At 40.4% G+C, this 24442-nt stretch overlaps 1 protein-coding gene across 7 annotated transcripts in view; it reads left to right on the forward strand.

The window, feature by feature from the left end:
* The first annotated feature begins 422 nt into the window (after positions 1 to 422).
* ARHGAP12 (Rho GTPase activating protein 12) overlaps positions 423 to 24442 on the forward strand; it is a 90256-nt gene continuing 66236 nt past the window's right edge. For all 7 annotated transcript variants that reach the window (XM_080916847.1, XM_080916848.1, XM_080916849.1 and 4 more), the window contains exons 1-3: positions 423 to 550; positions 14278 to 14314; positions 16449 to 17197. In XM_080916847.1, coding sequence (XP_080772973.1) covers positions 16520 to 17197 — 678 coding nt within the window. In that variant the 5' untranslated portion in view covers positions 423 to 550; positions 14278 to 14314; positions 16449 to 16519. The remainder of the gene's footprint in view (positions 551 to 14277; positions 14315 to 16448; positions 17198 to 24442) is intronic.

Consider the following 24442-nt stretch of genomic DNA (forward strand, 5'->3'; position numbering starts at 1 on the left):
CCCTCCCTAATTCCTTCGCACCGCCCAGCCTGCCCCAACAACCTCCCAACACCCCGCCCATCTGGCGTTCCATGGCTACCTTGCCCCCTGCGCCCTTTGCTGCTTGGGACCTGGCGCCCCGCCCACTCCAGCTATCACGTGAGCCGCCGGTCCCTCACAAGAACCATTGCTCCGCCCCCTCGGTCACGTGCTCCCAACTAACCTCCCATTTACAGTACCTGCCCAGCCCCCGCTCGTCACGTGGGCACTCCGCCCCGCCCCTCTGAAGGTCTCGCCTCTCCTTCTCACGTCCCTTTACCCCTCCCTCCCAGAAGACCACCAGCCCCTCTCGTCACGTGGCCAAATGTCCCGCCCCCTGCTTAGTGCCCGCCCCGCCCCCGCGCCGGCGCGCTCCGACGTGCCCTGGAACTTACCCTCCCTCAGAGACCAGCCTGCGGGGACGCCCGGTTGTGGTTGCCGCTGAGTGAGCGCTCTTCAGGCGGTCTCTCAGGCGCTCGGCCACGGCGCCGGATGAGGAGGGAGCTGCGGGTCGCGAGGTCTCCGTCCCTTGGTAAAGAGGCCGGGCGCGGGTTCCCGCGGAACGCACAAAGGCGCTCGGGGGGCGCGGGCTGTGCCCGCCGAAGGCTGCACCGGGGAGGGCGGCGGCCGCCTGGCCTGCGGGGCGAGCAGGTTTACTTGACCCTGGTCTCAGCCTGGGCTCCCCGGCTTCCTGCCTGCAGGCAGCGGGCGCCAGGGAGGGCGGGGAGGCCGGCCCGCCCCCCGCGGCTGCCGCCGGTGGGCACACCTGCCGCTGGGCCGCGTCGGGGACGGAGGACGCGAACCGCGCGCTCTCCCCGGCCCTGAGGAGCTGCCCCCGGTTCTGCTGCGAGGTATCTCTTCCGAGCCCTTGAGTCAGAGACAACAGACCCTGCTGCCAGCGCGCTGCCTGCCTCCCGTCTGGGGCGCTTGTTTTGTCTTTCCGGAAAGGCTGCCCTTGACACGTTGTGTCTTAAGTTACTGCAGACCCTCGCAGACAGAATGGCCACAAGGTGGTCATTAGGGAGAAAGGCACGCCCTTCAGTTTCTGAGGCGGGTGCAGTTTTCTCTCTGTCTTTTTTTCTTGCCTACAGCAGCGTTTTAAAATGCTTTGCAAAGGCGAACGCAAATTTTCTAGTGTGCCTTTTCAAAAAAGTTGGAATGCCTTTCCAAGTGAAGTGCCACGGGTTTTCAACACTGGTTACAAGGTTGGTCTGTGTGGTTCATGTTGACATGCGGAAGTGGATTTTATTGACCATTTAGGCACACATTCCTAAAGGGAGGTACATTGGAGGAAGGGACATTAACAAGGAGTCACCTGGGTTGTCTGACTTGGAGAGGTGAAACCTTGGAAGAGTTGGAATGTTGCAGTGAGAAATTGTTCAGAGTATCTAGCCAGTAGCAGTGCCTCTTTTGTACTTAAAGCTGAGAAATGGTGGCCTGGAGGTGTTTGTTTGCTCACGTCCGGTTTTGCTTACCTGATCTCTAAGAGGGTGTATGGTAGAACGGATCATCTTTCCATTTCTCCATTGCTCCGTGTCTGGCTGCAGGTGCACTGTTTTCTATTTTAAAATTACATTGGAAACCTTTCAGAACAGTTTTTGGAACCCAAAGCAATACCTAAGATGGCTTCATGAAGGTGTAATTTAAGCCATACCATCGAAGTTTAGGCCAACAGGGTACACATAGCTTTACATCTTTCTGGGGGTGTTCTTCTGCCCAGGAAACAAAGCATAATTCATATTCTTCCTCTCCCCCTTTCCGCCCTCTCCCTCTCTTCATCTCTGCCTGTGTGTGTGTAGTTCTTAGTATTTATTGACTATCTCCTGTTTTTTATCAACCACGGGATTGGAGATTGCTCATTGAGTCATGATATGACACCAATTGTGTAGATTAGTTGTGCTTATATAATTGTCAATACTTCCAGTTTTTTAATACACTACTCCACTTGTGAGGCAGAGATGAAATATGTAAATGCTGCAGAACAGCTTATTAGTTGAAATCATTTAGCCTTTTTTTAGAAAGTGTTTATTCGGTGCTTTTTAAAAAATGGCCTGATTTTAAAAATGAGCTTTACTAATTTAAGTCCTAAAAGTGCAAATGACATTATTGGGAATAAGGATATTAATTTTATTTATTTACTTACTTTTTTAAAAATTGAGATAAGGCCTCACTTATGTAGGTGACTCTGGCTGGCCTGGCCTTGAATTGAAAGAGATCTCCCTCTCCCCTGAGTACTGGGATTGAAGGTGTGCACTACCATGTCCATCTACAAGTAGAACTTTTAAAGTAACTAAAATGTGATAGTGGTCTGTAAAGTCACTAAATAGTAGTAATATGATTGATCCAGGAAAATGGACACTGAAAATTTGTAATAAACAATGAAAGAGAAAAGTGAAATTGAACTTTATCCCACTTTGTACTTAACAGTTTTAATGTTCTTTGGGAGTATGTGTTACTGGAAATCAATCCCAGGGCCTTGGTATATTAGCTGAATGTTTTCTAGTAAAACCAAGAGCCTAATAAATGTTAATTATAATTGTAATTTTTTCCCCTGTAGAATAAGTCAGATGTGGGAGTGAATCTTAAAACATGGGATTCGTTGTACTTAAAGCCACTTTCAGTTGAGGACCCTGATATTGGGCTGCCATCTTTGTGACTCCACTTTTCCTTGGTTAGCTAGCTGATCTAATTATACTAGAACCGTGTATTTCAGTCATGGCCTTGTTGCTTTCATAGAAACAGTGAGTGTCCCATGGTTTCAGTTTGTAGGTTACTTGTTTTATATTTGAACTGAGCCAACCAGTGCTGTTCCCTCTGGGAGCTGCTTGCTCCTGTTTATAATCCGCAGCTTCTCATAGTCCTCAAGCACAGGGGATCACCTGCCCTTCTGATAAGGCCCTGGGTCATATGTGCTGCATTCAGACCACTGACAACTGTAGTATCATAGAAATGTGATTTTAATTTGTAGTACTCACGTTACAAAAAAACCCAAGTGAACAAATTACATAACATAAATATATTTAACCTGGCATGTTAAATATATTTTAGTGTATAATTAACATAAAATTCTCATTTTTTATTAACTTTCTGATAAATTATGTAGCTTAGACTTAGAACACTTAATTTATTCTACCCACCTTTCCAATTTTTAGTAGTTAAATCAATAGTGGCTATTGTGTTAGGCTATATATTATTGGTTAGTCTGAACTCTTTTTACTTTTCTCTTTCTTTTTGAGACAGGGTCTCATTATGTAGTTCTGGCTGGAACTCATTGTGTAGACTGGGGTGTAGTTACCTGCCTCTGCCTCTGGAGTGCCCAACTGGTTAGTCTGAACTCTAAGACGCTGTTCTTAGTATGTTTGCACATTAGCGCAACATAGTGTTGATTGGGAAGTGTAGATTTTGGAGCTTCAGTTTCATACTGTCATTAAAATTTCTAAAACTGGGACTCAGTATTCATGGCTTAAAAACTCTCTTGTATATGATTATGGAATGCCTGTGGCATTGTGAACGAGATCCTAGATCAGAAAGATCAGTGTCTGGGAAGTAGGAAGAACTAAGAAAATCTGAACAAAGTATGGGTTTTGATACTGACTTATTGGTTAAGAAAAGTATGCCAAGTATAACGTTTAATGAGGCAAATCGAGTCCCAGGGCACATAGGAACCCTTCTGTACTATTTTTATAGTAATTCTGTATGTCTTTTTGAACCAAGGTTTTATGTAGCCCAGGCTGACCTTGTTTTGATAAATAGTTGAGAATGACTTTGAATTTAGGATATTCTTGCCACCACCTCCCAAGTGCTGGGATTATAGATGTTTGTCACTACATAGAGTTGATACTGTGCTGGGATTAGAACTCAGGGCCTCTTACATGCTGGCCAGCTGCTCAGCATAAGGTATATTTCAGCCCTAATTCTACAAGTCTTTAAACTCTTCCAAAATAAGTATTAAAAAAATTAAATGATTCTTCCCAGATGATTCCATTGCTCCAAATAAGAGATTCAGTGCTCTGTGAGTCACCAGTGGCCTGCCCTCTGCAGCTTGGATGGCACACTGGAATCTGGTATTGAGTGTTTTTTTGCCAGAGGAGATAAAATTTAGGAAGGGCTTACTGTTCTAAGTACCTGTACGTTTAATTCTCCCAATCCGTGGTTCCTGTTACTAAGCAGCTTGACATGCATCTGGAATCAGGCTTGGAGAGGTTCATAGCCTTCTCTCAGATCTCACAGCTGATGAAACAGGGACTGGTTTTACTGTATTGTATTTTTCTTCTCTTAATACGAATATTGTGTATCATGCTTTAATTTACAAAGGTCTTTTTTCTTTCCACTTTTACAGTGATCTTTTGAAGTTTGTATTTTTTCCTTTTCTTTTTTAAACTAATAAGATACCCAAGGAGCTGAAATGGCACAGCCCAGGTTTAAACTTTAGGCTTCTGACCTTAAGTTCTGTGCTTTTTTTTCCCTCTTCTCTCACACAGAATTTAGAATATCTTAAGGTGTTAGAGTGGTATCTTTGAAAATTGGGCGAGAAGTACTTATATTTTGTTCCATATCATTATGTTTTTTAAGTTTCACTTTTATTGAGGTGTAGTATGCGTACACCAATCTGTATCCTATTCTATAGACCAAGTCACAAATGGAAAGGAATAATTTTAACACTAAGGCTCAATGTACTTTAAGTCACTTTTAGTTGAGAACCTACTGGGTCGCCATCTTACTCACTTGAGTTTTCTGTGATCAGCTGGTCTAATTGTGTTAGAACCTAGCGATCGAGTCATTACCTTGTTGCTTTCATAGAGCTGATTGATTGCTGTTTCTGTTTATAGTTGATTTGGTTTGTAGTTGAACTGCTAAGTACTGAGCTCTGGAAGGCCTCTTTGCCTTGTTGGTAATTGCTTCTCCAAATTAATCCCCTGCGCTTTTAATAAGCTCCAGGTTGTATGTATAATGATCTTCTGCCCAAATTTAAACTTGCTTTTATTGAGGTATAATATACTAATGCTTAAAGTGAATGAACTCCTGTGAGTAAATACATGTAACAGTGCAGTTGTCCTCCAGAAGCATTGTTCTGAATGACACACAGGAAACACAGAAGGCTGTCTCATCCCTATGATTTTTGTTTTCTATCATAACTTCTGCATCCTTGGGCAAGCAGTGACTAGTGGGATACTTTCTACCATGCTTTTTAAATTAGTAGATGCATTAGTACACGTTTCATCTTTATCTCTCAAAAACCTTTGTGTTTACTATTTTATAGAGGTGTATATGTGAGTTTATTTAGGCATTTGGTGGCTGATTGACAGGCCTTTATGTGGCCTGACATTGCTGCATCTCTTGGGTAAGTTATCAACTTTGACAGTCAGTATACACTTATTAGGAACTGACAAATTGTATTTTAGGATTGCTGTGCCATTTTGCATTCTCACAGTGCTGAGTGTAGGTTTCAGTTGCTACTGTTCTTATCCCAAAGAATACTTTTTAAAAAGTTATTTTGCCAGGTATAGTGGAAACACAACTTTTTAATCCCTGCACTCAGGAGGCAGAGGCTGGTGGAACGCTGAGTTCAAGGCCAGCTTAGACTACACATTTTTTAAGCCAGCCAGGGCTGTACAGTAAGACCCTGTCTTTTTAAAAAGGTAAATAAGTAGTAATATTTGGTTGTTTGATTTAAACTGTACAGTTTGATGAGCTTAGTAAAATGTACATACTTGAGAACATACTATATTTTAACATAAGTTGAGTTTGACCATGTGTTGGAGCTTGCTCTTCAATGTGGTGATGTTTCAGGAGCTTGCAGGTATGTCCAACTTGGGCTACAGGTGCCTCAGAAAAAAGAAAAACTGAAACTGAGCATCATGGTAAATGCCTTGAATCCTAGCACTCAGGAGGCAGAGGCAGGCAGATCTCTGAGTTTGAGGACTAGTTGGGCTACAGAATGAGTTCCAAAATATCCAGGGCTATATAGATAAGCTCTGTCTCAAAAACAAGCAAACAAACATAGGTAAAATCCCTGTCTCAAAAACAAACTTAGGGTTTCCATTGCATTTAATTGGGGCTGGCTTACAGGTTCTGGGGTTTGGTTTATTATCATCATGGTAAGAAGCATGACAGCATCCAGGCAGGCATGGTGCCGGAGGAGCTGAGAGTTCTATAATCTTGTTCTGGGCAAACAGGAGAAAACTGTCTCTGACATGACTAGGAAGAGGGTCTTCAAGCCCAACCCCACAGTGACACTCTGACTCCAAGAAGGCCACAGCTACTCCAAGGCCACACTTCCTAATAGTGCCACTCCCTGAGTCAAGTATATTCAAATCACCACACAAACAAAACCACAGATAAGCTATGAAGATGGCTCAAAACAAACAAACAAACAAACAAACAAAATGTAGTCTAACTTAAAACATGATGATGCTTTTGGATATGGTTTTAAAAATTTCGGTCATGGCTCTTGAGTGTGATTTTTGCAGATGACTATACCTTGCTGCAGTGTTGAAAGGTTGGACACGCCTGTGAGAGGTAGGGCCTATCAGGAAATTATTAAGCTATTGAGTGTACCGCTTTCAAGAGTAATTGTTGTGGTTCTCATTAAACCTTGCTAGTTCTTGAAAGGTTATTGGTAAGAGAACAAGCCTGGCTTAGTTCCTCATCAATGATATGGCTCCTTACTCTGTGGTTTCCCCTTCTCCATTCTTTGTCACCACTTTGAAGCTATTTGTTATAATTCTCACCGCAGTCTAGCTATTGCGAGCACCACAACATTTACACGCCAAAACTGTGAGCTAATTATCCAGCCTCAGGAATTGCCTTATATAAATCAAAGACAGAAATCATCACCATTATTAAGACTGAGTACACCTACTGCTCCCTTTGCCCTGAATCTCTCAAGGTCATTTTCCTTGTTCCCTGACATCTCTCACCCACTTTCTGTTACTTAAGCTAGTTTACACTTTCTAGAATTTTGTGCAGATACAATGTTTGGAATAGTCTTGGTAAAAATTACTTGAAATTTACCTAGTTTGTTGTGGCAATAGTTCATTCCTTTTTATTATTGAATGGCATTCCTGAAATTGGTGTAACACAGTATGTCCATATATACCTGTGGACTGATAGTTGGGCAGCCAGATGTTGATAAACCTGCAGCTGTTAAATGGAAGCTGTGCTTTCATCTTTCTTTGATAAATTCCTAAAAGGAGAATCTGTGTCATGTGCTGTAGTTATGTTTTTAAGCAGTAGATAAGTATAACCAAATGGTTTTCTTTTTACCATTTTACATCCTCAGCAGCAGTGTGAGTTCTAGCTGCTCTATATTCCCAGGAACATGAGTGTGATTTGACTTAACCACAATAGGTGTGTAGTGGCATTTTTTTTTTTTTTAATTTTCATCTTCCTGATGACTGAAGATGTTAGGTATTTTTTCAAGAGCTTATTCAGCATCTGTAGAACTTTGCATATTTTTGTTTGTTTTTGGGATAGAGTCTCCCTGTGCAACTCTGGGCAACCTAGAACTCTACTACATAGACCACAGTGGCTTTAAATGAACAGAGGTCTGCCTGCCTCTGCCAAGTGCTGGGATTATGTTGAGTTGTCGTCTCACTAACTTTCAAACTCTATACTTTCTGGATGCAGAGTTCTTTGTTGAAATATGTTTTCAAAAATCTATAGCTTTCCTAATCAGTTTTTCAGTGGTGTCTTTTTTATTTTTAAATGTCTAATGGGAAACCACTACAGTGAAACCATCTGTTTGGTGGAGGCAGTTTTCCATTGGGAATTATGATCTGTTAAACGGGTAGAATAGAAGCCAAACACAGGTGAGTTATAAAGTAAAATAAGGAGAAGAGTCTGAATTTCTGTACCTGCGAAGTTACAGGTACAGAAAGCAAACACTTTTACCTGCTGGAGCATCCTGTAGGTAAGGTGGCCTGATGCCGCAAGAGATCATCCTGTAGGTTAGCAGCCAGATGCTCCAAGGGATGAACTACAGATAGCGGTGTCTTGGTGATGCACCGGGCTAGAAGTCAAGTGTTGTATTAAGCCTAACCTTACATGAGACAAAGTAGACATGGCTAGTTTTGAGGGCAGTGAACATCTCCCCAACCCCTGCTTTTGTTATCATGGTTGTTGCCACATGCTGAGGAACACCCGGAGCTCTAGCAAAAGATTTTTAATTGGTGGAATTCAGTTGGAATTTTTGCTTCTTTGTTGTTGCTCTTCATTAGAAGAAACCGTTGACAAAGCTGAATGTGATTGTATATTTTTCTAATTCCAGTATTTGAGAAGCTGAGGATGGTGAGTTTGAGACCAGCTAGGGCTACACAGTGAGACCTTGTCTCAAAAACACTGCCAAAATTCGAAATAAACCTTTGTCAACCAATAATCACTAATATCTTCCCTCCTGTAAACTTTATAATGTCTGTGATCCGTTTTGTTTTCTATAAAATATATGGTACAATATATTTGTATATATTGTACACCACCTGCTTTGGTGGTGCATGCCTTTAATGCCTGCTCTTGAGAGGCAGAGGCAAGAGGATCTCTGTGAATTTGAGACCAACCTTGTCAACAGAGCTAGTTCCAGGACACCAAGACTACACAAAGAAACCTTGTCTTGAAAAACAAAAATCAACAGCAACAAAAAGAATGCCATGTGAATGTTGAATTTACCGTTTGTCATCAGTATTTGGATGTGACTCTACAGATAAAGGTGCTTGCTTTCAAGCCTGACAAACTGAGTTGGATCCCTAGGATCCAAATAATGGAACATCTCCATTGTGAACATCCCATACTAGAGTGGTATATTTCTTTTTGTTTTTTTGAGACTTATTTTATAACTTTGGTTGTCCTGGAACTCATGATGTAGACTGGGCTGGCCTCAAACACAGAGATCCTCTTGTCTCTGCTTCCTGGGTGCGAGATTAAAGGTGTGGGCCTTTAATTAAAGGTGTATATTTAAAAATCAAACAAAAAAACCCAATGATCCTACATTGTTGTTTTCTCTGAGCAGTGATTTATATAAATGGAGTTTGGGTTTGGTGGTTACATGGGTTTAGGCAAATACTTATCCAGTGTTAGAATAAAATGCACATTATTTTCACTACCTCAGAGATCCTCTGAGGTACGATTGCTGCTCATCTCCCATTCTCCCAGCACTTGAAACCACAGGCTGGCCTTCTGATCTTCATGGTCTCTGTAGTTTGCCGTTCTCAGGATGCTGTACAGTTGCAACCATGCACCATGTTTCATTTTCAGACTGGTTTCTTCTACTTGGTGGTATGTTCCCTCCATGCCTTTTTATGGTTTGATAGCTCTTCTTTTGTATGTGTGCTAAAATTATATTGCGCTGAAATTGCTCATGAGGGTGAGGCAAGAGGATGGAGAATTTGAGACTCTGTCTCAGTAAAACAAAACAGATTACATTATGGATATCTTGGAGTTCCACTATTTCCCTTCTGAAAGATCTCTTAGTTGCTCTTTGGTTGTAGTAATTATAGACAGCATAGTGGTTGTCACCTGTATGCAGGTTTTTATATAGGCTTTAGAGTCTTAACTTTTGTAGGTAAAAGTCAGGAGCTACTAGGGCAGTGGTGAGGCACCCCTTTAATCCCCGCACTCAGGACACAGAAGCAGGTAGATCTCTTGAGTTTGAGGTCATCCTGGTCTATAGAGAGAGTTCTAGGACAGCCAGAGTTATACAGAGAAACCCTGTCTTGAAAAACAAATCTATACCAAAAAAAAAAAAAAAAAAAATCCAAACAAGCAATAAAATAAAAAACCCAGGAGCATGATTGCTGCTGCAAGTGCTAAAAGTATGTCTGTGTAGAAAAACTTCCAGAGGGTCTTTACTGTACCATTTCACATTCCCGCCGGCAATGAAAGGACTTTGCCCTGCTTGCTTCTTTGCTGTTTCCTCATTTTTGTTTTGTGCTTAAGTCTTACTTTTGCATTTCCTTCACTGGTTCTCTGTTGCCTCCTTACCACTGTACAACTGTCAACATAGTTCCTAGATCCTATTTTTGCAATTTTTTTTTACAGCCAGAGTGGTTTATCATATTTGCCTTTCCTTCCTTACATTGCCTGTTTTAATTCAGAGAAGTATTTTATATTGTGTATCTGTTCTGCTGGGATTCATTCAGAAAAATAGCTTGTGCTTAGTACTGGCTAATCATGAATGTCCAACTTAGAAAACTAGTTGGTGGGACAGTTTCCTCTGCTGGTACCTTTGTGGATTTTGTTGCTTTGCTCATTCAATTTTATTTATTAGGTGCTTGTTTGGGAATTATTAATTTATTTTTATTTCCCCCCTTGTGGTGTTTTGGGTACATACTAGGCAAGCAAGCAGTCTGCCGACTAAGTTACATTTAATACCAGTTACAGTTTTTTTTTTTTTAAGGAATTAAAAATTGATTTACTCTTTGACAGTTTTGTACATGCATATAATATGGTCTAGTCACACTTGTTCCCCATTGTCTTATCTCCATCTTACTGCCACTAACTCCTGTCTCCAGTTATTTTATTCATTATTTGTTTTGAGGGTCTCACACGTTAGAGAAGTGTTCTACTACCAATAATAGTATGTTATAGCCTCATTTTATTATTGTGCAGAACATAGTGCCAAGAATTAGTGATTCAGCTTTGATATTTTTAGATTGTTTAATATTGACATGCTTGATGCATATTAGCATTTTATCATTCTAAGTACTAGAGTATCAGAATTACTGCATGTGTTGTGCACATCTGGATTAGTCTTAAATTATAAACCTCTTAGTTATGGATTATTTACTTAATTTTTTGTTTCTCTGAAGATTTTATTTTCTTGTTTATTTTTGTTTTGGATTGTTTTTGATATATCTAGTAAGAATTAGTTTGTTAAAGCAGATGTCCTGGGGGAGGAAGGAAACATTTGCTGAGCTGTATAATTTGTGGTAGGCTTCTTAGTAATTTACACGAGAAAGACAATTAAGAAATTAACAGATGAGAGAGGTTATGAGGTGATAAAGCAGCATGATGGGAATTCTGAGTCTGAGCTGAGGAGAGCAGTGGGAGAGGTGGGCTCATCAGATGGCTGGGGACCTGCTTGCGCTACAGAGCTCAGAAAAAGCCAGGCACAGTGGCGTGGGATTGTAATCCAGCCCTGTGCACGTGGAGATGAGGTGCATCCTTGGGGCTTGCTGGCCAGCCAGCCTGGACTACGTGGTACATTCCATACTAGTGAGAGATTCTGTCTCAAACAAAACAAAGCCTGGTGTGGTGGTTCACATGTTTCATTTTAGACAGAGGGAGGAGGATATCTATGAGTTTGAGGCCAGCCTAGCCTACATGGCTAGTTCCAAGACAGAGCTGGACTCTGTCTCAAGGCAAAACAAACAAAATAGCAAGATAGATGGCACCTGAGAATATCTGAGGTTGTCCTTTGATCTCTGTAGGAGTGTGAGAGTGCGCCAGCACATGTGGACACCCTAACAATCACCACACACAAACACACACACACACACACACACACACACACACACACACACATCCCTTCCCACTTCTCTTCCATATATTTAAATGATGTGTGTGTGTATGTGTTTGTTGAAACATAAGGAAGAAAGGATTACAACAAGGAAGGAAGAGGACTTGCAAGAAGCTTGAACATTTTAAAAATTGCTGAGAAAAGTAGGGGGATGTTCAAAGCAGTAGACATGCAAAAATTGAATGGTCTTGTGATTGGGTGCTTAGCAGTTTGTGTGTGGAGTGAACATGGACAGAGGCATGTGGTGTTAAGTACTGAATAGGTTTCATTTCAGGAGTGTTCTGGTGAGAGTATTCTCTAGTTAAATAGGCAGAATTCTATCTAAAGTTACCAGAATAAATAACTGACCTGATTTAAGGAGAAGAGGAAGAAACAAATCTAAATCAAGGTAAGCTTTAATTTTATTGTAGCCTGTTCTTAAACAAAATAGAATAAATGACTCACACAGTTGTATAGGATTTTTTTTATAGTTATCTCATAAATAGCTTAATCTCTTTCAAGGTATACTTTACAATAAGACTTCATTTTGTCTAATTTTTCGTAGAATTATTTGTATTGTGTAATATGCTGTGAGTTTCTTGCTTATGATTTTAACAGTTATTTAGTGTTTTCCAGTTTCATTTCCTACCTCTTATTTCTGTTTTGACTAATAATTTATCTGTAGCTTCTATTACTCATTTCCATGTGTCTTCTTGCTCATTTCATCCGCCTTGATATGTGACCACTTTTTTATATGGATGATATTATTTAACTACCACATTTACTTGCTTTCCCACATGTCATTGCCTTTATCTAAACTGTAGATTGGATGTCTTCTGTTGAATTAGTGAAATTGACTCCCCTGTGTAATCCTTTCTCCCTTACTGCTCCTGCATACTTGTCTTTGTAGTCATAGGGTGGGTGCAGTCATAAAGCCTGGCAGTAAAGAGGGAACATGGATTGGCCTGTAACTGATCAGTGTTCTCCAGTGCCACAGTCTCTAAGTAGCATGAAATCAAACACTGTCTGACCAATGTTTCTGAGCTACAGCAATCTTGTGAAAGGTAGCTGCATGTCTCCCTACTCATCTCCCTATCTTCAAAGGTACTTCTTAAATTTTATGTTTCCCTGCAAAGAAGAAAACCCAACTCATTCAAAGATAAAGTACAGTTACACTTCATGTACCAACCAGTTGAATTGTAAGATCTGTCATTGACTGATTCCCTCATTGTTGGACTATCAGTGTGTTTATACAGACTGTATGCTTACTTATTTCATGTAGTCTCTTGATGCAGAAGGTGATCACAAGGTGTTTCATGGTGCTGCCAGCATTACATGCATATTGTTGTAAGAACTTCTAAAAATACATAAATATATGTATTAGATGATAGTTCCTAAAGTATCAATAACATGTAGTACAAAAGCAACTGTAACAGTCATTTATTACCATCAGGTACTATGCTCTGCATATTTGTGTACACCTTTTATACTACTGCAGCATGGTGGGCGGATTGCCAGAAATAGGAATAACGTGTTACCTTAGGATGTTAGACTACTATGACAGCATTTTTCAGCTTCACTGACATCTTAGGAACATGTGTGTGTGTGTGTGTGTGTGTGTGTGTTATGGCCCATGGAATCCAAAAGAAGGCATTAGATCCCCTGGAGCTGGAGTTCTAAACATCTGTGAGCTATCCAATGTGGATGCTAATCTGAGCTCAGGTCCTCTGGAAGACCTTAAGTGCTAGGCCATCTCTCTTGCCCTCAGGAGGAACTTTTGAAAAGTTGTGAAAACTCTACGTAAGATTAGAGCACAGACTGAGCAGTTCAGAGATTGGAAGCGCTCTTTACTATGATGAACAAATTGAGTAGTATAAGGGTTATGTATAGACAGGAAGTAGACTTTGGATGTGGTACATTTTGGGTACTTCTAACTAATCAGTTTTGCTTATAAAAATGTCTGGTCTTGAGGAATCTTTTCCCTTTTCATTTGTCATGATACTGACTGAAAAGTTTAGTTCTGTTATCTAGTGGAATGTTTTGCCTTCTGGATTTGTGTGTTTCCTAGTAATTGCATGAAGTGAAATTTGCTTTTTTTTTTTATTTCTAATGTTTTTTAGACAGGGTCTCACTATGTAGCTCTGGATGTCCTGGAACTTACTGTGTAGACCAGGCTGGCCTCAAAATCCACCTGCTTCTGCCTCTCAAGTGCTGGGATTAAAGATATGTGCCACCTATGCTTGGCTGACATAAGTGACAGTCTGCATTATAGGGGTGTCTCCTCTAGGTCTTGCTCTTGATTGGTGGAGTGATCCTTTGGATTAAAACTTTTCATTGAAAAAGAAGCCTTGCAATGTCTGTTTCCCTCTTTATAAAGAGTAAGTAATCTGGAGATGGGGTGAGGAAGTATCAGCATCCCTAACAACTTTAAACATATATATCATCATTCTCTATTCCCACTCAGTAGCATGAACGTGAAGAAACAATTACCTTAAACATTTATCAAATTTGTTTATCATATAATCTCCGTTTGTCAGAATAAAAGGGATGTTGAGACAGTGGTGGCAGCAAGTGAAGGCAGTGGCAAAATTGGTAGTAATAGCTCCTAGTGGACTGTTAAAAAGTGGCACTGAAAAGTCAGATATATGATTACTCCCTGTGTTCTTTATCACTGCCATAAAAATATGGTTCCAAAGTTATACACATTATATGCTTAGTCTTTAAGGAATCTTGTTTACAGATATAAATTTTTTTGTTTAATTTTATAGGTTTAAATGAAACACCAGATGTTTCCAGCCTTCCAAGGTAAGCTTAATTTTTTTTGAAACAGTGTTAATGTATTTATTAATTTCTTTAATTAATTTAACTTACCACTTTAGCTTACTAGCTTTATCATAGAGACTATAGGCCTCAGAAGAATGATTGTTTTTATACACAGTGGGAATCTGCATGGAATTTTCTACCTATGCTATGTTAATGCTGAAAAAGTTTCCAGATTTTTCAGTTTTGAATCAGTGATGCTTAGAGTGTACTGTAAATGGGTGTTTTTAAACAGTGACATTAACCTCTGCAGTTGAGTGGCTGAGTCAGGCAAATCTTGATGAAGTCAACCTGGGCTACAGGATGAGAACCTTTATGTAGAATCATCAAGCTGTTCGTGTTGGCATTCTTTGTCCTGCCTGCTTCATCACAGTTTCTTGTTGCTGGGAGTCCTTAACATTCTGCTGGTTTCTGCCTCTGTCTTCTGTTTTGTTTCATTCTTTCCCTTCCTCCTTTACCTCCTCCCTTTATTTTCTATTTGTTTGGAAACAGAGTCTCTCACAGTCCAGGCTGACAACGAACTTGCTATGCAGCCTAGAATGTGAATGAAAATGAGGAAATGACTAACTGTTCCTAGGTATGGTTGAGGAGAAGGAGTTTATTGTAGACATGAGGGAGAGCTCAGCCAGACACATCTGGAAGTGTCCAGACTGAACTGGGCTATGAGAAGAGAGAGGTGAGAGGAAGAAAGAAGAAAAGAGAGGGCAAGCTGACTAAGAGAGCCTGTGGCCAAAGTAGCAGGTTTATATAGGAATGGGAAGCTGGGTGAAGGAAGGGGAGCCCAGCCGCTGAGCTGGAGAGGGTTAAGATAGGGGCTGGGATAAGAAGTGCTGGGCGGAGCCACAGGTACTGAGTGAGCCTTGTTTTGGGTTTCTTTGGAACCTGACAGAATGGACTTGAACTTAAAGGTCCTCTGCCTCCACCTTCCAAGTGCTAGAATTACAGATTTAGGTAACCATGCCTTGTTGATACGGTGCTAGGGATTGAATCCAGGCCTTCATGCATGCTAGACAAGCACACTGCCTATATCCCTATCCCTCTTCCCCCGTTTCTAAATCTGTCTTCTTTATTTTTAAAGACATGGGAGGGGGCACAGCTAGAGGATTGGAGACATGGCTTATCTGGTAAAGTACTTGCTATACAACCCTAAGGACTAGAGTTCAGGTCCCTAGCCCTCAGGTAATGCTGGTTAGGTAGCAGCCTGCCTATAATTCTAGCACATGGACGGTATAGACAGGATTCTCAGAGCAAGCTGGCCAGTTAGACTAGCCAAACCTCTGTGTTTAGTGAACTATCCTGTAAAGTAATAGAGGGAGACACCTTGAGCCACACATAGACATGCACCACATATGTGCTCAAACACACATAAAAAACATATAAAAGAGCATACACACCATACAGTACACATAACAAAAAAATACATGAGGACTATAGGGTCACTCTTATCAAATATGACTGCCTTTCTTAGGGTTTTTATTGCTGTGAAGAGACATCATGACCACAGCAGCTCCTGTAAAGGAAAACATTTAATTGGTGCTGGTTTACAGTTCAGAAGTTTAGTGCATTATCATCATGGCTGACAGCATGGTGGCACACAGGCAGACATGGTGCTGGAGAGGGAGCTGAGAGTTCTACATCTGCATTGGCAGAGAGTGAGCCATTGAGCCTAAGCTTCTGAAACCAAAGCCAACCCTCCAGTGACGCAATTCCTTTAATAAGGCCACACCTCCTCCAAAATACTGCCTTCCTATGTGCCTGGGAGGAGGGGCATTTTAATTCAAACCTCCACAGTGACCCTGCCTTCATTTTTCCACCTTCAAAGACCATTATTTTCAGATAAGACCATCTTTACAAGTCCTGAGGTGAGGACTTGTCTGTACCTTCTGTGGGACACAGTTTATACAACAGCGCTTACTCTGCCCTCTTGGATTGTAAAAAACTGAAGAATTAGAATGAAAATGTCTTAAATGTAGGTTGATGCATGTGTTACTAGACATGTTTACTTTGTGGAGCTTAAGATTCGAAGGTAATGATTTTTAAATGGTATATAATGTTTATGAGTATCAAATTTAGTTTACATTATTCTTTTTTCTTTATTCTTTCTCCACTTACATAATAGTGTTATGTTAATGCAGCAAGGCACAAGGCATAATGTGGCATGCTGTCTGTGTTGAGTATTACTGAGTAGAAATGGCTGAGAGAAGTGGGAAGATTGCTGCAGGACAAGCGTATATTGAGGTGGAGTATGATTATGAGTATGAAGCAAAGGACAGGAAGATTGTGATCAGACAAGGGGAACGCTACCTCCTGGTGAAGAAGACCAATGATGACTGGTGGCAAGTCAGACCTGATGAGAACTCTAAAGCGTTCTATGTGCCAGCACAGTATGTCAAGGAGGTCACTCGCAAAGCGCTGATGCCGCCTGTGAAGCAGACCGCAGGACTGCCAAATAGCTCTATGAAGACGGTGCAGAGTATACATCTCCAGAGATCCACAGAGAATGTGAACAAAATGCCTGAGCTTTCAAGTTTTGGAAAACCATCGTCATCTGTTCAAGGACCAAGTCTTATTCGTGATGCCAATCAGAATTTTGGATCCAATTATAATTCAGGCCAGAGTTTCAACCTAAGCCTGGATGCGACCCATAATAACGGAAAGTTTAACAGTGACTCACATTCTCCTAAAGTTTCCAGCCAGAATAGGACACGCTTATTTGGTCATTTTCCCGGGCCCGAATTCTTGGACATAGAGAAGACTAGCTTCTCTCAGGAACAGTCGTGTGACTCAGCTGGAGAAGGCTCCGAAAGAACACACCAGGATTCCGAGTCTGGAGATGAGCTTAGCAGCAGCTCCACTGAGCAGATGAGGGTAAGAGAAAAGGCCTGTGAAATACGAGCTTTCCTAAATAAAATCAATGTTTTAATTAAAGCCATAGTGTTACGAATTTGGTTGTTTTGCTTCATATGTTCAGATCACATGAAGTCTATCCTGATTTAAAGAGCAGAAAAAATTAATGTGAAGTAGCTGTGACATTCATAGGGAATCCCTATGGGGTATTTTATTCTTATATCCCAGTTCCCCAAAATTAAACCAGAGAAAAAGTGAACAGAGTTTTATAATCATCATTCTTTCTCCCCCTCCCTGTTATTAATCTGCTTATAAATCAGAGTTTGGAAATATTTGAAGGTATTCATAATTCTTACATCCATGTGGGACAAGAGCTACCTTGAGCCTGAAGATGCTTTTCCTCCCTACTGATGTGCATTAGTAAGGAGGCGCTTCCTATGGCAGTAGGTGATTCTTTAGGAGAAGATGTGCTTTGTTTTCTGGTTGTGTATTTTGTCTTGTTGCTAGCAAGCACTTAGTTGTAAATGTGGGTGTATGGGAAAGATGCCACTGGCATATTAGTGGCTAACTTGCTTATTGAAACTCCCTGGAGCACCATGCAGTATGGGATGAATACTTGTATTTCCAGTTGCATGCTTATGTCATTTTCCCTTGACGGCTTTCAGTACTGGCCAGGAGAGAATGGTGTTACAGCTTTGGTCTTAACTTTTTCCTCCCTAGCTTTCTTTTCAGATTCTATATGCTAGTTTGTTTTTCAAATGAAGTCATTTAAAAGCACATGTATGAAATTGCTCATGTATTTGGGCAGTTCTGATTTTTAAGTAAATTTTTTATCTTTAGTTTAAAAAATTTAAAAACCTCTATTTGGTCTGAAGTTGTGTTCTCTTCCACTCTGAGTTTTTTGTTTTATTTTTTGTTTTGTTTTTTTGTTTGTTGTTTGTGATGAATAGAACCTCCCTTTCTCCCTTTAACACCTTTTTCTTTGTTGTTTGTTTTGTGCTGGGAACTTAACTCTAGGTCTTGGGCTTAATAGGAAAGTGCTTCACTGCAGAGATAAACTCTTAACTCTTGTAATAAAATTATTCAGGTTAAGTCAGTTAATTAGGCTGCTCTTAGGTATTGTCTAATTCTGTAAGGTGTTTTTAGTATTTTTGGGAGGTTATAGGGAAAGAGATGATTCTGTAGCAAAACTTCCAGTGTTTGAGATCAAGGCATGAAGTAGCACTAATACCGTCTTCTGTGGGATCCTCAGTTTTTGTGGGATACTCTGGTGTAGACTATGTAGTGTCTGCTGAGGCACACCTTTAGTCCTAGCACTCAGGAGCCAGAGGTCGGCAGATCTCTGAGTTGAAGCCAGGATGGTCTAAATAGCAAATTTCATACCAGCCAGAGCTACATAGTGAGACCCTGTCTTTAAAATATGTGTGTATGTTTACATATATATAGACATGCATGTATGGAGAGAGATATTTCTGAAATGTTTGTGTATGTAGTTTCTTACGGAACCAAAAGGCCTTGGGAAAGATGTGTTTTCTATTTCACCCAGCTATAATTGTTTCAGAGCTAAAATTGTATTTTATATTCATGTTCACAAGCAATCCTCTGTTCTTTTGGTTATAATCATCTTAAGTTTCCTGCACTGGGAGTTCATGGCTCCTGATCTCGCATGGGCCTAGCACTGTTTGAAAGTCTTATAAAGAATTCATTGGCAGGCTCTTAGCTCTCCATGGCAATGGTCTCGGATATTTTGCATTTTCTTCTTTTTGCTGATTCACTTGTACTTTGCTCTAGTCTTATCAGATCACTTTGCTTTATACTTAACAGCAGAAAATAAGTCCCCCCCCCCAAAAAAAAAAAAAAACCCACAAAGAAGCTGTGGTATAGAAATAGGGAACACATTTGCATAGTAGTCAGTAATGCCAGCTTTCATTTTTATCTGATTCCAGCATTTGCCAGCTGTGTGACAATTGGGCACAGGAGGATTTGTTTTATTTTACTCATTTTGTAATGCTTAGGGTAAACCTTGGGCTTTCATGTATACTAGGCATTCTACCACAGAGCTACATCCTAACTCTAAGGATATTTCATTTATGTTACATGTATGAGTGTTTTATCTGCATGTTATGTGTACCATATGTATGCCTGGTGTCTGCAGAGGTCAGAAGAGAAGGTGGCAGATTTCCTGGAACTGGAGTTCTAAATGGTTGTGAGCCACCATGTTTGTTCTAGGAACCAAACTTTGGTTTGCAAGAACTCTTAACTGCTGAGCCGCCTCCCTGGTCCTGAGGGTAAAGATCCTTAACCCGAGTGAAGGAGTAGTCACAGGGATATTGAGGCACATAGATAAGGGCATTAGGCATCTATTGCTGCTTAATTAACTACCAAATTTACAGCTTCCCCTGCTTTTGTGGGTCAGTGCATTAATAGAAGCTTGGGGTCTCCTGATGCTGCAGTCTTAGGCTAGCCAAGCTGCAATTGGGAGTTACTTGTAATACCTTGCTTACAGTGTTGCTAGTTAAATCTCTCCACAGTTGTTTTGGAATGTAGCAAGTAGACTTCCCCAGAATGAGCAGTCAAGGAGTGAGAGCGTGGAAGGAACAGTAGATCTTCAGTTCCTGCTCCTGGAGATCCCACTGTCATATCCTGTTGATCATGCAGCTCATCCCTCTTTTCTGTGGGAGACGCTGTACAGGAGTGTGAGTAACAGGATTTGAGGATTAGTGAGGGAATACCTTGATTGTTGTCTGTTAACAGGTTTTCAGTAAACCACTTTTGCTACTGTGATTGTCATTATTTTTACTTTTATTCCCATCGTTGAAGCATCTGTGTTGGCAGTTGCCTTTCTCCTTGTATAGTGCAAACAGTTCTTGTAAACATTTTAAACATTTCTATTAAAATGTATGCTCTTTATACTTTTTCATGACCCTCTGCAAAACATGATGCTTGTTACATTTGTGGCTTCAGATTCACTGCTAAGTCTTTTCTATCAGCATTTAATATATATGTCTACATGTGTATATATGTGTGTGTGTGCATACATACATACATATATATATACATAGGTGTGTACGTGTGTGTGTGTATATTTATACATACACACACACACACACACACACATATATACATCCAGAGTGTGTATGTGTGTGTTTGTGTATATGGTACCAACTTGCAAGTAAGAAGACAACCTCCTCAGCTGCTTTGCTTGCCTTACACCTTGTTTTTAAGGCATGGCCTCTTGTTTACTTCTGCACTGTGTTTTCCAGGCTAGCTGGCCTGTGAACTTCTGAGGGATTCTCTTGTCTCTGCTTCCCACTTTGCCCTAGGAGTGTGCTGGCATAAGATACTGCTGCTACATCTAGCCTTTTGTTTGTTTTTGTGGAGACAGGGTTTTTCTGTCTCTGTTTTAGGTATTCTTGGCTGTCTTGGAACTCACTCTGTAGACCAGGCTGGCCTCAAACTCATATTCATCTGCCTCTGCCTCCCAAGTGCTGGGATTAAAGAAAGGCATAGGCCACCACCTCTGGTGCATCCAGCTTTTTACAAAGGCTCAAAGGATTCAAACTCTAGTCATCATTAGGTTTGTGTTGTCAGCACTTTTACCTGCTGAGCCATTTTTCCCGGAATTTAGGTTTGTATTTCCTTCATTTTAGTAAAGGTCTGTAACTGCTTTTCCCGTATTGCTTCATTACTCCTTTCCCTTGTCTACTGAGTCATCTCCTCAGCCCCTTTACCACTTCCCATTTAGATAGACTGTTTGAGAGTTAATAGTCCAGAATACAAAGTCATTTGTCAGAGGCTTGCAAAGATTTTATACTGTTGAGTGGCTTTCCATCCTTTTGATTAGGTCTTTCCCAGAACCAGTGTTTTATTTTGATGAACTTTAGTTTATTGGTTCTCTGTGTGCATCAAGCTTTGTTTTCAAGTGTAGGAGCTCAAGACAGCAATTGTAGGTATATCTGAAGAAACAGAATCAGGAGGGGTCTGTGTGTGTGTGTGTGTGTGTGTGTGTGTGTGTGTGTGTGTGTGTGTGTGTGTTTGTATCTTCATAAGTACATACATCACAAGGTTGGGTGTACTTTAAACACTTGGTTTGCACAAATATACTGGCTTGCAGTTTCAGAATCTGGATTTTCTGGTAGGTGATGATGCTCTGGGAAAACAGTAGTTGCTGGTACTTTTGTTGTCATATCCAAGAGTTCATGATGATGGACTCTGGCCTTCTCCTGACACCTATATAGTGAAGTTTGTAATTACTGAGTTACTTTTTATGTACAGTATGAAGTAAGCATCCAGTTTCCTTTCTGTTTTAAACCCTTGAAGACAGAGGGCTTTCTCTGTGTAGCCCTGGCCGTTGTGGAACTTGTTTAGTAGACCAGGCTGACCTCAGGCTCAGAAATCTGCCTGCCTCTGCCTCCTGAATGTTGAGATTAAAGGCATGGACTATGATGTCTGGCCTCCAATTCCCTTTTAAAAGTGACTGTCTTGTTTTCTTAAAGACATTTGCTTCATTGGGTGGCTTGCACCCTTGTTGGAAATCTATTTACCATAGACAAACTGATGTGTTTCTGGATATTTAGTGTCTGCCTGTTAATTTATACACACCTTTACACTTGTAAGGGTAGTCTTGATTGCTCTTGTTTTGTAGCCATTTAAAATTGTAAAGTGTTAGCTTTCTTCATTTGTTCTTTTCTAAGAGTTATATCTTTCCTGGTTCCTTCAACATCTGTATCAATATTAGGATTAGCTCCTCAACTTTGACAAATAAACTGGCTGGGATCTTGGCATAAATTGTTTTTGAGGCTGTAGAGCAATTTAGGGAGTCATATCTACTTCTGCTTTTCTTATTCTCCTCATTGCTGAGGATTGAACTCAGAGCTAAAATTCTTCACAGTGAAAAAAGAAAAAGGTTATGGGCTGGAGAATGGTGGAACAGGTACAAATGAATATTGATTTTGCAGAGGATCCCAGTTCATTTTCTAGAGTGTTATCAAGTAGCTCACAACCATTTGTAACTCCACTCAGGTATGACAGCTCTGGTCTCTCTGGGCACCTATACTTCATGCACATACCTACACACAGATACAGATGTACATAATTAAGATGAGATTTAATAAGAAAGTATTTATGCTTCATGTTGATTTAGGTTTTTAGAATTCTGTTTTTTTTTTTTTTTAATTTTGTTTTGTTTTTGTTTCAAATGTTTTTTGTTAGCCTGGTTTCTGGAGAGAAGTATAATTCTTTTTTCCTCTCTAAAGTGTTTTTCCTCTGTCTTTCACAATTTCCTTTCATCTTTGGTTTTTGTAGCTTAAATATGATGTGCTTGTGTGTAGTGTAGGTTTTTTGGTCCTTGCCCCTTTTTAGTTTGGGGAACTCGTATTGACGTATGCTCAAGCCAGGTCTACCTGCAGCCATGTTCAGTCTGCTCCTTGTATTAGCAGGGACTCCCTGGACTTAGGTCACTGTTACCTTTTCTGTCAGAGCCACTGAAGGACTGATGGTGGCCTTGGAAAAGTCAGTTTCTGTGACAGTTTTTTAATTTTTTTCTTGGATTTGATTCTTTAGTAGGATTTTTTTTCCTTGAGACAGGGTTTCCCTGTGTAGCCTTGGCTGTCCTGGAGCTCACTCTGTCCACCAGTCTGTCCTTAAGCTCATAGAGCTCCGTCTGCCTCTGCTTCCCATATCTTACGTCTCCAGTCTGGTAATTCTAGTGTCTGTACTGTGTCCAAGTTTGATTGTGTTACTTGCTTCTGTTACTGTGTTTTGTTATCTTTTAGCAAGCCTTCCGATTTAAGTCAGATATGTATCAAGTAATAGTAACTGAATTAAATTAGTAGGCCTATAATATAAGGTGTTAGGCAAATTTAGCCAGAAATTGGTTTGTTGAATGTTTATTGTAGTTGCACATACCAGATGCTTGAAATTTAATATCTGTAGTTTTGGCTTTGTTGCTTTGGGGATATTTTTGGGGGGGATGTTTCTTCCTCCCCCCCCCTCTCGTTCTCTCTCTCTCCCTCTCTTTCTCTTTCTTTCTCTCCTTCCTTCCTTTTTTTCTTTTAAGATAGTCTCTGTAACCCACACTGCCCTCAAATGTTCAAGACTGGCCTTTAACTTCCTCTTGCTTCCCTCTCCCAAGTACTAGGATCACAAGTGTGTGGCTTTATGCCTAGTTTCTTCTAACAGCTCCCTCTTTATGTACTTCTTGAGTTCTTTCCTCTGTGGTCCACTGAAGCCCACAGTGGGGAGGTGTCACAAGTATTCTGTAATCCTGTGGTTAAATCTCAGTCTTATACTGTTTGCTGTTGGGCTGTGAATTTCCCTAGTTTCTTCATTTTACCCTTTACCTTAAGGGAGACCAGAAGCCTTTTCAGAGGGCATTGGAGTTTGGGGAATATTTTCTCCAGGTTGCATAAATTCTGCTGAAGTTTGATTGTTTGTTTTTCTTAGACAGCAGTTTTTTATTAGCAGGGAGTACTTAGACTTAAGGTCACTGGCTTAACTTTTGTCTTTTTGTGAAAGCTACTTAAGAAATAGCTCCACCTTGGAAATAAACTCCACCAAAATCCATGGTTTCTCACAGACGCTAGTCCTTATAGTGTGCGCATTATTTCAAAATGATTCAGTTAGGTGTTTTAATCAGTTTATAATGCTATAATTCTGTTTAACTGCATCTCCTCTGCAACTCAGGTTTTACCTCTTCAAATGTTGGGAAAGTAGTTTTATCATGAGATCTTGGTTGTCTGATGGGTGCAGGAAATCATGAATTGCCTGACTTTTGTTTTTGTCTTGATGTTAAGAGAGTGATGACTTTGACATTTTCTGCAAATTAGGACTAGAATTGGAAGTTGATAAGATTGTGAGTTAAAAAAATTTTTTTTAAATTAGCATGTGTGTTGAGTAGAGTATGCATGTAGAGGTCAGAACAACTGGATGTTCTGCTGTTGTTTTAGGGATCAAATTAGGTAGTTAGGCTCTTGTGACAAGAACATCCAATGAGCCATTTTGCATTTTGTTGCCATTTTGCTTATTAATATATTTGTTGATTTTTGAACATGGGCCATTCTTTCTATAATACTAATTTTGGTCCTGGTCGCATGAATGATGTAACTGGTCAGTGATCTTATGTTAAGTTTTCTTTTGCATTTGTACTAAAAAGATGTTGCTTTTGGTGTGTGTGTGTGTGTGTGTGTGTGTGTGTGTGTGTGGTGTGTTTGATCCTGTTGTTCATTAATCAGAATATCAAAAAAAAATGAGCAGGAAAGTACTTCC

This window comes from Micromys minutus (assembly GCF_963924665.1).
Source record: "Micromys minutus genome assembly, chromosome: 5".
Taxonomy (NCBI): domain Eukaryota; kingdom Metazoa; phylum Chordata; class Mammalia; order Rodentia; family Muridae; genus Micromys; species Micromys minutus.